At 38.4% G+C, this 13,960-nt stretch overlaps 1 protein-coding gene across 7 annotated transcripts in view; it reads right to left on the bottom strand.

Moving 5' to 3' along the window:
- TMLHE (trimethyllysine hydroxylase, epsilon) overlaps positions 1 to 13,960 on the bottom strand; it is a 76,124-nt gene that overhangs the window by 27,633 nt on the left and 34,531 nt on the right. For all 7 annotated transcript variants that reach the window (XM_059384885.1, XM_059384887.1, XM_059384890.1 and 4 more), the window contains exon 4: positions 6,989 to 7,268. In XM_059384885.1, the coding sequence (XP_059240868.1) occupies positions 6,989 to 7,268 (280 nt within the window). The remainder of the gene's footprint in view (positions 1 to 6,988; positions 7,269 to 13,960) is intronic.

The following is a 13,960-nucleotide window of genomic DNA, read 5'->3' as shown; positions in this document are numbered from 1 at the left end:
ATGTTTGTTTGTTTGTTTGACAAACAAATAGAGTTGTGGGTTCATTTCTGTTTGATAGAGTTGTGTGTTCATTTCTGTTTTTTGTTTTGTTTTGTTTTAAACAGTATGTCAGAAAGGGAATTCAGGGTAACAATTATCCAGGCCATGGCTAGGTTGGAGAAAACCATTAATGACAACATGGAATTGATTAGAGCAGAAGTGAAAACCACCAGGGATGATGTTAACAATGCTCTCAATGAGTTCCAATCTAATCTAAATTCTCTAACAGCTAGGGTAACTGAGGCAGAAGATAGAATTAGTGATCTAGAGGACAAACTGATAGAGAAAAAGGATTAGGAGGTGGCCTGGAGCAAACAGCTTAGAAGCCATGAAAACAGAATTAGGGAAATAAATGACACCAGGAAATGTTCCAATGTCAGAATTATTGGAATCCCTGAGGGGGAGGAGAAAGAAAGAAAGACTAGAAGATATAGTTGAACAAATTCTCCATGAAAATTTTCCCAATCTGGCGAATGGAACCAGTGTTTGAGTCCTAGAGGCAGAAAGGTCTCCCCCCAAGATCATAGCATCTAGAAAGACCTCGAGACACCTGATTGTGAAAATGATGAATCATTTCTGGGTTTTCTATCTTGTTCCATTTATCTCTGTGTCTACTTTGTGCCAGTACCATACCATGTTGATCACTATAGCTTTGTAATACAACTTAAGTCCAGAATTATGGTGCTTCCAGCTTTTCTTTTTCAAGAATGCTTTGGCTATTCAGGGTCTTTCATGGTTCCATACAAATTTTGTGAAAATTGCGGGTGGTATTTTGATAGGGATTGCATTAAATGTGTACACTGCTTTGAGATAATATAGACATTTTTAACAATGTTTTCTAATCCATGAGCCTGGAATGTTTTTCCATTTCTTTGTGTCATCAATTTCTTTCATTAGTGTTTTATCGCTTTCAGAATACAGATCTTTTACCTCATTGGTTAGGTTTATTATTAGGTACCTTACTGTTTTTGGTACAATTATAAATGGAACTGATCCCCTAATTTCTCTTTCTGCTGCTTCATTATTAGGGTATAGAAACACAACAGATTTCTGTATGTTGCTTTTGTATCCTGCAATTTTATAATTCGTGTATCAGTTCTAGCAATTTTTTGGTGGAATCTTTTGGGTTTTCTACATAGCACATCACATCATCTAAAAATAGTGAAAGTATGCCTTCTTCCTTTCTGATTTGGATGCCTTTTATTTCTTTTTGTTGTTTGATTGCTGTGGTTAGGACTCACTTCCAGTATTATGTTAAATAACAGTGGTCAGAGTGACCATCTCTGTCTTCTTCCTGACTGTAGAGGAAAAGCTCTCAGTTTTGCTCCTTTTTGAGGATATTTTCTGTGGGTTTTTCATATACGGGCTTTATTATGATGAGGTATATTCCCTCTCTCCCTACTTTGTTCAGAGTTTTTAATCAAGAATGGATGCTGTACTTTGTCAGATGCTTTTTCTACATCTATTGAGTGGATCATATGGTCCTAATCCTTTCTTTTATTAATGTGGTATATGGCATTGGTTGATTTGTGAATACTGAACCATACTTGCAACCCAGGAATAAATGCCACTTGATTATGGTAAATGATTCTTTTAATGTACTGTTGGATTCAATTTGCTAGTATTTTACTGAGATATTTGCATCCATGTTCATCAGGGATATTGGTCTATAATTCTGTTTTCAGTGGAGTGCGTCTGGTTTTGAATTCAGGGTAATACTGGTCTCATAAAATGAGTTTGGAAGTTTCCCTTCCATTTCTATTTTTTGGAATAATTTGAGAATAGGTATTAATTCTTCTTTAAATGTTTGGTAGAATTTCCCTGGGAAGCTGTCTGGCCCTGGATTTTTGTTTGTTTGGAGATTTTGATTACTGATTCAGTTTCAGTTTCTTTGCTCATTATCAGTCTGTTTAAATTTTCTATTGCTTCCTGTTTCAGTTTTGGTAGTTTATATGTTTCTAGGAATTTATCCATTTCCTTGAGGTTGTCCAATTTGTTGGCATATAATTTTTCATAATATTCTCTTAAAATTGTTTGTATACCTGTGGTGTTGGTTGTGATTTCTCCTCTCTCATTTGTGATTTTATTTATTTGGGTCATTTCTCTTTTCTTTTTGTTAAGTTTGGTTAGGGATTTATCAATTGTATTAATTTTTCTTTTTATAATTTTTTAATTATGTTATGTTAGTCACCATACAGTACATTATTAGTTTTTGATGTAGTGTAGTGCTCTATGATTTTTGTGGATAACTCCATGCAATCTGTGCCCTCCTTAATACCCGTCACTGGGCTCACCCATTCCCCCACCCCCTCCCCTCTAAAACCCTTGGGTTGATTCCCAGAGTCCACAGTCTCTCATGGTTTTTCTCCCTCTCTGATTACCACCCTTTATTTTCCCCTTCCTTCTCCTAATGTCCTCCATGCTATTCCTTATGTTCCACAAGTAAGTGAAACCATATGATTACTGACTTTCTCTGCTTATTTCAGTCAGCAAAATCTCCTCCAGTCCCATGTCAATGCAAATGTTGGGTATTCATCCTTTCTGATGGCTGAGTAATATTCCATTGTATATATGAGCCTCATTTTCTTTATCCATTCATCTGTTTAAGGACATCTCAGCTCCTTCCAGTTTGGCTATTGTGGACATTGCTGCTATGAACATTGGGGAGCATATGGCCCTTATTTTCATGTATTAATTTTTCGAAGAACCAGATCCATTATCATTGATCTCTTCTATTGTTTTAGTTTCTATATCATTTATTTCTGTTCTTATTTCCCTCATTCTGCTGGTGTTAGGCTTCATTTGTTTCTCTTTTTCTAACTCCTTTAGGTATAAGGTTGTTTATTTGATATTTTTCTTGCTTGTTAAGGTAGGCCTATATTGCTATGTATTTTCTCCTTATGACCACTTTTGCTGTATCTGAATGGTTTTGGACTATCATGTTTTCATTTTCATTTGTCCAGTTATTTTTAAAATTTTCTTCTTTGATGTCCTGTTTGACTCATTATTTAGTAGCATGTTGTTTAACCTGCATGTATTTGTGGTCTTTCCAAATTTTTTCTTGTGGTTGACTTAAAGTTTCATAGTGTTATGGTCAGAAAACATGCATGATATGATCTCAATCTTTTTGTATTTGTTGAGGCCTGATTTCTGACCTAGTACGTGATCTATTCTGGAGAAGGTCCCATGTGCATGTGAAAAGAATATGTATTCTGCTGCCATAGGATAGAATGTTCCTAATACATCTGTTAAGTCCATCTGGTCCAGCGTGTCATTCAAAGCCCTGGTTTCCTTGTTGATTTTCAGTTTAGATGATTTGGTCATTACTGTAAGTGGGTGTTCAAGTCCCCTACTATTATTGCATTATTATCAATAAGTTCCTTCATGTTTGTTATTAATTGTTTTCTATATTTGGATGCTCTCAAGTTAGGCAAATAAATATTTACAATTGTTAGATCTTCTTGTTGGGTAGTCCCCTTTATTATGATAGAGTGTCCTTCTTCATCTCTTGTTACAGTCTGGTTTAAATTGTAGTTTTTGTGATCTAAGTACTGCTAGTCTACCTTTCTTTTCATGTCTATTAGCATGATAAATCATTCTCCATCCCCCCACTTTCAATCTGCAGGTGTCTTTAAGTCTAAAATGAGTCCTCTTGGCAGCATATATTATGGGTCCTGCTTTTTTTTTTTAATCCATTCTGACACTCTAGGTCTTTTGACTGGAGCATTTATTTAGTTAACTTATATCCAAGGTAATTATCAATAGATATGGATTTATTGCCATTTTATTACTTGTTTTATCATTGTTTCTGGAGATTTTCTCTGATCCTTTCCTGTCTTTGTCACTTTTGAAGTCTCCTCTGATATTTCTTGCAGGGCTGGTTTAGTGGCCACTCTTTTGGTTTTCATTTGTTTGGGAAACTGTCTCTTCTATTCTGGATGATAGCCTTGCTGGATAGAGTATTCTTAGTTGCTGATTTTTCCCATTCAACACACTGAATACATCACACCACTCTCTTCTGGCTTGCTAAACTTCTGTGGAGAGATCGCCAGCTAACCTTATGGGTCTTCCTTTGTAAGTTAAGGACTTCTTTTGTTTTGCTGCTTTTAGGATTTTTTCTTTATCACTACATTTTCCAAATGTAACTACAGTATGCCTTGGTATTGGGGTGCTTCTGTTGATTTTGATTGGAATTCTCTGTGCCTCCTGGATTTGGATGTCTGTTTCCTTCCCCAGATTGGGGAAATTTTCAGCTATTATTTCCTTTTCTGCCCGCTTTTTTCTCTCTTCTTCTTCTGGGCCTCCTATGATACAAATATTATTACATGATGGAATCACTGAGTTTCCTAAATCTCTTCTCCTATTCCATAATTCTTTCTCTCTTTGTTCAGCTCCATTATTTTTCATTATGTTGTGTTCTTTAAAAACATTTCTAGAGGGGAGAGAGAGAGACAGAGAGAGAGAGAGAGAGAGACATATAGATACATAGTTATGGGGGAGAGGCAGAGGCAGAGGGAGAGAGAGAATCTTAAGTAGGCTCTACTCCCAGCAAGGAGCCCAATGCAGGGCTCAATCTCATGACCCTGAGATCATGACCTGAGCTAAAAACAAGAGTTGAATGTTTGACCACTGGAGCCATCCAGGTGCCCCATTATTTTGTCTTCTATATCATTATTCATTCCTCTGTTTCTTCCATCTTTGTAGTCATTACATCCAGTTTTGAACCTCAGTTACTGCGTTTTTCATTCCTTACTGGTTGCTTTTTAACTCTTTTATCTCTGTGGTAAGGGCCTCCCTGAATGAAGTCTTCCATTCTTTTCTCAAGCCCAGTGAGTATCCTTATGATTTTTGTTTTAAATTCTCCATCAGGCATGTTATTGATATGTATCTCACTTGGATGTCTGGCTGTGACATTTTCTTGTTCTTTTTTGGGGATGAATTCTTCTGTCTTGGCATTTTGTCTAGGTCTTTGTCTTCTTCTCTGCTAGGAAGGCCTGTTATGTTTCCTGCTCTTGAGAGTAATGGCTTTATGAAGAAGAGGTCATATATTGTCCAGGGCTGGGTATTTTAGGGAGTATCTCTGGTTTGTGCTGTATGCACTCTGCTACTGCGTTTTGGCTGCTCTATCCCTCAGGTCAGTCTTCTGCAGAGTTTGTCCTTGTCTGTAGTTGGCAGTGTTTGGACCTTGACCAGAATGTGTGAGTTTTAACTAGGTATGTTCTGGTCTGTTTGTTAAATGAGACCTGATACCACTTCCACTAGAACTGAAGCCCTGCAGAACTCTCTGGCTGGTAGACATGGTGCAGGCAGGGGTTTCTGCTGGTCTTCTGGGGAAGGGGCCTGCTGTACTGGTCTTTAGGCACGCTTGCAGGAGAAAAGCAATACCAGCAGAGTGCAGGGGTAGGGGTGTGGGACGTAGGGTAAGCAGGTCAGGCAGCCAGTGTGTGGGCACTGGGCTGTTTACTAAAGTTGGTTTATGTGGAGGGGTGGGAGAGGGAAATGGTGCCAGCCAGCTTCTTTGACCTCGGAGACAGGAATCTGTGCTCTCAGGGAAGCACTACTAGAAGAGTGAATAATTTACCCTTATGTGTTCTAGGTATTTTTCAGATCAGTGTTTTTACACTGTCCCTGGGTTCCTTGCCTACCTGGAACAGCATAGTGCACTTTGGGCTCTATACAAGCCAAGCCTACTGACTTGTTAAAACTCTGATCTTTAGGGACCAGGTGTAGTGGGGATCTGAGCTGGTCTTTTGGGGGATGGTCTTGCCATACTGGGACTGATGCAGGTTTGACCCAGAAGGGCAGTCATGCCAGTGCACAGGGGCATGGAATTTGGAGTAAAGCAGATTAAACAGCCAATGTCTGGATTAGCTGCTTTCAGCAGCGGTCTCTGGACCTATGCTGAGGTGTGGGGAAGAGAAATGATGCCTGTGGCTCTTTTGTCCCCAGAGTAGCAAAGCCACCTCTCCCAGATATGCTCTAAGAAGAGCGAACAGTCTCTCCCTGTGTGCCTTAGGCAATCATCAGATTGCACTGTCTGCTCTGGTGTTTGCCTGACTTCTCTCCAGGAGCTCCTGTCCCTCCATAGCACTCACTCTTCATTTCTCCCCCAAATCATGTCTTTTTACTTCCTATCTTCCTCGATGTGGCCTCGTCTCTCCCTCTCCTTGTGCAGTTTGTTCTATCAGTCCTCAGGTCAATGTCTTGGGTATTCAGAATGAATTGATAGTTAATTAGCTGTGTTGAGGGATGAGGCAAGCTTAGGATCCTCCTACTATACCACTATCTTAGGTCCCTGGTGAATCCCAGTTCTACTTCTTACTAAGCAGAGCAATCCTGGGCAAGCCACTTACTTATTATATGTGTCTCAAGTGGCTCATCAGCAGAACAGGGAATAAAATATGGGTGTGAATATGTTGGTTAAATGCTATATAGTATAAGGCAATATTATTAACAACTAGTGTCTGAATCAAGCCTTGGGAATCATAATAGGTCAAAACTGGATGATCTTTACATACCATCTTATTCAACCCTCTTACTGATCAGATGGGAAAACTGAGGCCAGGGCTGCAGGTGGAGGGTACAGGTATGTATGTAATGGAGTTGTCTATGTTCACACAATTGCTTGAGGGTAGAACTTAGACTACTACCTGGTTCTGTTTACTCAAAGTCAGTGCTAGTCATGAGTGTACAATGATACCTGGTACTTTGAGGACCACTAGGCACAAAAAATATACCAATGACTTTGAAGTCATCATATTTAACATGTAAGTGTCTTTAGAGATTAGAAATCTGTGCCTCAAATAAAGCACTATAAGTGGGAATCCCCTTATTCAGGACACAAAATATTCTGGATTAAAAACAGAGTGACCATACCCTGTTAACTTATTTTACTGGTGTTGATGCTTTACAGATCAATTACCATAGATATTAGAAGCTAATAAATTACCTGATCAAGCTGATCCTTTCTGCCAACTTCTCAGTGTGTTCTTGAGTGGGAGGGACATTTTCTACGAATGCAATTCCATACAGCAGAAAGTTTTGTAGAAAGTTCTTCAATCCCTCATTGGTTTCTAAGAAGCTTTGGAAATCTACAGATGGAACTTGGGCTCGCTGATAGATTTCAGCATTCCAGAAGATTCTAGGTTGGATGACCTTTTGTTTTTGCCCTTCATAGCTGTTTCTCACCAGCCAATCCAAATCATATTTAGTCACATGACCATCTGGCCCTTTAAAGGGAAAAATAAAAGGCATTAAAATAATAATTATAATTACTGCCAATAATTTTACAGTTAAGGAAGTCATTTTTAGCAACCAATTATTCAGTGCTATATTGTTTATGAAATTAAATTGAGTGCCTATAATATTCCTGAAACAGAAATATTTGTAAGTTGAGTAGTATGTACTAATAAATGAATCAATGAACAAATAAATCTCACCAACTAGAAGGGACTAAATGAACCGGGGCAATTTGACCTAATGAAATGACATCAATAAACATGATAAAGTGATTTCATAAGTGACTGCTCACAGTGACAAAAAAAAGTAAAAAAAAAATCCCCCCTCTGAAATAACATTAGAAAATTTTCAGGATAAGCAAAGGATATAGCAAGGGGAGTGAAAAGCTTTGCTGGCATCTTATCTCTTCTTCCACTTTTTACTTTTCTGTCTCTGTTTTGGCTTCCTACTCCTTGACAATGAAAGTATCATAAGTAATTTGTAAAGCATAAAAAAGTATGAGGAAATTTTTAAAATTATTTTTTATTATGTTCAGTTAGCCACTGTATAGTACATCATTAGTTTTTGATGTAGTTTTCAATGATTCATTAATTAAATATATCTCCCAGTGCTCATCACAACACGTGCCCTCCTTAGTAAGATTTATTTTAGAGAAAGAGTGAGTGCACAAGTGGGGGGAGGGGCCACGCATGGAGCCTAATGTGGGGCTTGATCTCACCACCATGAGATCATAACCTGAGTCAAAATCGAGAACCAGATGCTTAACCGAATGAGCCACCCAGGCACCCTAGTATGAGGAAGCTTTTAAAAATCACATATATTTACCATTCTATCACACAGATGAAACCCTTATTAATAGTTTGGCACCAAACTATGGAAAGAACCTAGATGTCCATCAACAGATGAATGGATAAAGATGTGGTGTGTATGTGTGTGTGTGTGTGTGTGTGTTTTATTTATTAGAATACTACACAGCCATCAAAAGAAACGAAATCTTGCCATTTGTGACGATGTGCATGGAACTAAGGGGTATCATGCTTAGTGAAATAAGTCAATCGGAGAAAGACAACTATCATATGATCTCCCTGATATGAGGAAGTGGAGATGCAACGTGGGGGGTTAGGGGGTAGGAGAAGAATCAATGAAACAAGATGTGATTGGGTGGGAGACAAACCATAAGTGACTCTTAATCTCACAAAACAAACTGAGGGTTGCTGGGGGCAGGGGGGTTGGGAGAGGGGGGTGGGGTTATGGACACTGGGGAGGGTATGTGCTATGGTGAGTGCTGTGAAGTGTGTAAACCTGGAGAGTCACAGACCTGTACTCCTGGGGATAAAAATACATTATATGTTTATATTAAAAAAAAGTTAAATAAAAAAAATAGTTTGACATCATTCCCTCTACTTGTTCCCATGCATTCTTTTACTGTAGAAGTTTGTATCCTGCCTTTGTCACTTAACATTTTAAGTCATTATATCATTACAAAAATTAATTCACCTATGATCACTTGTTTTGTTTCCTAAATTCACAGACTTTTAACTATAGAGAACATACTGATGGTTACCAGTACGGAGTTGAGTGGTGGGTGGGGGAAATAGGGGATGGGTATTAAGGAGGGTGTTGTATGCAACTTTAAATCACTAAATTCTATACCAGCATCTAATGTTACGCTATATGTTAACCAACTGGAATTTAAAGCTTAAAAAAATTAAATCTTCATAAATATTAATTCTTATAATTTACAGAATATGGGCTACCAAGATTTACCTAACCAGTCTGTTTTGGGGCAAGTAGCGTTATTTTTTAAAATTTCCTTATTGTTTAATAGTGATCATACTTGTCTATATTTCTTTTCTTTTTAAAAAAGATTTATTTATTTATTTATTTGAGAGAGAGAGAGAGAGAGGGAGAGAACATGCAAGTGGGAAAGGAGCAGAGGGAGAGAATCTCAAGCAGATTCTGTGGTGAGCACCGAGCCCCTTGTGGGGCTTGATCTCACAACCCTGAGATCACAACCTGAGCCAAAATCAAGAGTTGGATGCTTAATGGACTGAGCTACCCAGGTGCCCCTCTTTTCTTTTTTTTCCTTTAAGATTTTTTTAGATTATTTATTTATTTGACAGAGAGAGATCACAAGGAGGCAGAGAGGCAGGCAGAGAGAAAGAGGGGGAAGCAGGCTCCCTGCTGAGCAGAGAGCCGGATGTGGGGCTCAATCCCAGGACCCTGGGATCATGACCTGAGGCAAGGGCAGAGGCTTTAACCCACTGAGCCACCCAGGCGCCCCTTTAAGATTTTTTTTTTAACAAAGGTCGACCCCAGCAGGGAGGGGCAGAAGGAGAAGGAAAGAGAGTCCAAAGTAGGCTCTGTATTTAGCGTAGAGCCAGATGTGGGGCTCAATCTCATGACCCTGAGATCATGACCTGAGCCCAAACCAAAAGTCAGACACTCAACTGAGTCACTCATGTACTCCACTTTTCTATATTTCTGATAAATTTTCTTAAAATAGAAGCATAGAAGGTGGGATTGTTAAACCCAGAGACATAAACTTTTTTTAACTTAAAATTTTTAAAAAATTTTTTATTAACATATAATGTATTATCAGCCCCAGGGACACACGTTTGTGAATTGCCAGGTTTACACACTTCACAACACTCACCATAGCACATGCCCTCCCCAATGTCCATAACCCAACACCCTCTCCCTACCCCCTCCCCCTGGCAACCCTCAGTTTGTTTTGTGAGATTAAGAGTCTCTTATGGTTTGTCTCCCTCCCGATCCCATCTTGTTTCATTGATTCTTTTCCTACCCCCATACCCCCCATGTCAGAGACATAAAATTTTAAGAGTCCTGATGCATTTAGCTAAATAACTTTTTTAGAAAGTCTATCAATTTTCATTCTCTCCAACAATGTATGTGTGCTGATCAAAACTGAGTATTCTTCTTTTTTAAATATGTGTTTTCTAATTTGATAAGTAAAACTTCTCTTATTATAATAATTTTAATTTAGTCACTTACTAACAAGCTAGTATTTGTTAGACATTTATATTTGTTAGACATGTTTTTTATTTTTACGATTTTTATTTATATTCCAGTTAGTTAACATATAGTGTAATAGTAGGTTCAGGTAGAGGATTTAGTGACTCATCACTGATATATAACACCCAGTGCTCATCACAAGTGTCCTCCTTAACACCCATCACCCATTTAACCCATCTCCCTATCACTTCTACTCCAGCAATCCTGTTTGTACTCTATAGTTAAGAGTCTGTTTTATGGTTTATCTCTCTGTTTTTTCCCCTTCCCCTGTGTTCATTTGTTTTATTTCTTAAGTTCCACATATCAGTGAAATCTTATGGTATTTGTCTTTTTCTGACAGACTTATTTCACTTAGCATGATACTCACTAGTGCCATCCACATCGTTGCAAATGGCAAGACTTCATTTTTTATGGCTGCATAGTATTCCATTATATATTTATACATCTTTTCATTCATGTATCCATGGACATCTGGTTCTTTCCATAGTTTGGCCATTGTTGATAATGCTGTTATAAACATTGGGGTGCACATGTCCCTTCGGATGACTATGTTTGTATCCTTTGGGGTAAATACCTAGTAGTGTGATTGCTGGGTCATAGGGTAGTTCTATTTTTAACATCTTGAGGAAACTCCATACTGTTTTCCAGAGTGGCTGCGACCAACTTACATTCCCACCAACAGTGCAAGAGGGTTCCCTTTTCTCCACATCCTCACCAACACATGTTGTTTCCTGTGTTGTTGATTTTAGCTATTATGACTGGTGTGAGGTGGTATCTCTTTGTTGTTGATTTGTATCAACAACAAATCTCTTTGGTGTTGGTTTGTATTTCCCTGATGATCAGTGATGTTGAGCACTTTTCATGTGTCTCCTAGCCACTGTATAGACATACATTTTTTAAATTCAAGGATTACCAAACTATGGCCCATGTGCCAAATCTGCCTAGCAGTTGTCTTTGTGACACCTGTTTTGGAACACATGATACCCACTTGGTTACTTATTGTTTATGTCTGCTTTCACCCTACCACTGAAGAACTGAACAGTTGAACAGTTGTGACAGGGACTATACAGTAGCAAAACCTGAAAATCTTTACTATCTGGCTCTCTACAAAATATTTGGTAACTCATGCTTTAATAATCTGCCTTGTTCACTACTTTTTCATATTTTTCTACTGAAAAACTTGTGGTTTTTGGAGGGGGAGATGAACCATGCAAGACTGTGGACTCTGAGAAACAAACTGAGGGTTTTGAAGGGGCGGGAGGTGGGAGGTTGGGTGAGCCTGGTGGTGGGTATTGAGGAGGGCACATACTGCATGGAGCCCTGGGTGTGGTGCATAAACAATGAATTCTGGAACACTGAAAAGTAATTTAAAAAATAAAAATTAAAAAAAACTAGTGCTTTTTAAAAAAATAAACTGGCAATAATACCTTATATATTAATGGTTTTTAGTCTTTGTCATACATTTTTCAAATATTTTGCCAAATTGGTTATTTTTTAAATAAACTGTTCTATGGCGTATGTTTTTTTACTGTAGAGAAATCAGTAGTCAAATGTTTCAACTGTAAATATTTTTTTTCTCCAATGATTTTTCTTTAAACTTTTATTTTGAAATAATTGTACATACACAGGAAGTTGCAAAGAAATGGATTTATTCAATAAATAAAGCTAGCAGTTACAGGATACCAAATTAATATACAGAAATATATTCTGTATCTATACACTAATAATGAAGTAGCAGAAAGAGAAATGAAGAAAACAACCCCATTTATAACTGAACCAAAAAGAATGAAATACCTTGGTTAAATAAATTTAACCAAGAAGATTAAAGACGTATACCCTGAAAATTATAAGACATTCATGAAAGAAATTGAAGACAACACAAAAAACTGGAAAGAAATTTAATACTCATGGTTTAGAAGAATTAATATTGTTAAAACGTTCATTCTACCCAAACCAATATATAAATTCAATGCAATCTCTACCAAAACACCAACAGCATTTTTCACAGAACTAAAACAATTAATCCTAAAATCTATATGAAACCTCAAAAGACTCTGAATAACCATAGCAATCCTGAGGAAAAAAGAGGAAACCTGGAGGTATCACCATTGCAGATTTCAAGATATACTACAGTGTTGTAATAATGAAAATGATGTGGTATTGGTGAAAAATAGATACACAGATCAATGGAAAAGAATAGAGAACCCAGATGTGGACCCTCAACTCTACAGTCAACTAATCTTTGACAAATCAGGAAAGACTGTCCAGTGGGAAAGAGTCTCTTCAACAAATGGTGTTGGGAAAACTGGACAGACACACGCAAAAGAATGAAACTGGACCACTTTCTTACATGCTACACAAATAAACTCACAATGGATTAAAGGCCTAAATGTGAGACCTTAAACCATAAAAATCCTAGAAGAGAAACATAAAAATCCTAGCAAGTTCTTTCTAGATATGTCCCTGAGGTGAGGGAAACAAAAATAAACATAAACTATTGGAAGTACATCAAAATAACACTTCTGCACAGCAAAGGAAAACATCAATAAAGCTAAAAGACAATCCAGTGAATAGAAGATATTTGCAAATGATATATCCAATAAAGAGCTAGTATTAAAAATATATTAACAACTTGCACAACTCAACATGGAAAAAAAAACAAATAAGCTCATTAGAAATGTGCAGAGAACCCAAATAAACATTTTTCCAAAGAAGACATTGAGATGGCCAACAGACACATGAAAAGATGCTCATCATCAATCATTATTAGGGAAATGCAGATCAAAACCACAATGAGCTATCTCCTTACACGTGAGAATGGCTAGTATCAGAAAGACAAGAAATAACAAGTTGCTGAGGATTTGGAGAAAAGGGATCACTTATATACTGTGGGTGGGAATATTAATTTGTGCAGCTAAACAGTATTAACGTTCCTAAAAAAAATCAAAAATAGAAATAATATAAGATCCCCAAATTCCGCAGGAGGAGTCAATATGGCAGAGAAGTAGCAGGCTGAGATTACTTCAGCTAGCAGGAGATCAGCTAGATAGCTTATCTAAAGATTGCAAACACCTGCAAATCCATCAGCAGATCGAAGAGAAGAAAAACAGCAATTCTGGAAACAGAAAAACAACCCCTTTCTGAAAGGTAGGACCAGCGGAGACGTGAATCCAAAGTGATGGGAAGATACACCCCGGGGGGAGGGGCCGGCTCCCAGCAAGCGGCGGAGCGACGGAGCACAAAATCAGGACTTTTAAAAGTCTGTTCCGCTGAGGGACATCGCTCCAGAGGCTAAATCGGGACGAAGCCCACGCGGGGTCAGCGTGGCCTCAGGTCCTGCAGGGTCACAGAAGGATCGGGGGTGTCTGAGTGTCGCAGAGCTTGCAGGTACTGGAACGGGAAAGCCGGCTACAGAGACAGAGCCGACAGTAAGATCACAGCTCAGGATTACCTTGAACCGGTGGCAGGCTCGGTGAGCTCAGAGCGTGGCCGGAGGTCAGGCAGACGGGGGTAACTGGGCGCGGTTCTCTGAGGGCGCACTGAGGAGTGGGGCCCCGGGCTCTCGGCTCCTCCGGACGGGAGACCAGGAGGCTGCCATTTGTATTCCCGTCCTCCGGAACTCTACAGAAAGCACTCAGGGAACAAA

This window comes from Mustela nigripes, chromosome X (assembly GCF_022355385.1).
Source record: "Mustela nigripes isolate SB6536 chromosome X, MUSNIG.SB6536, whole genome shotgun sequence".
Lineage (NCBI taxonomy): Eukaryota > Metazoa > Chordata > Mammalia > Carnivora > Mustelidae > Mustela > Mustela nigripes.
The sequence above is the reverse complement of the archived record's forward strand: the minus strand, read 5'-3'. Positions and strand labels throughout refer to the sequence as shown.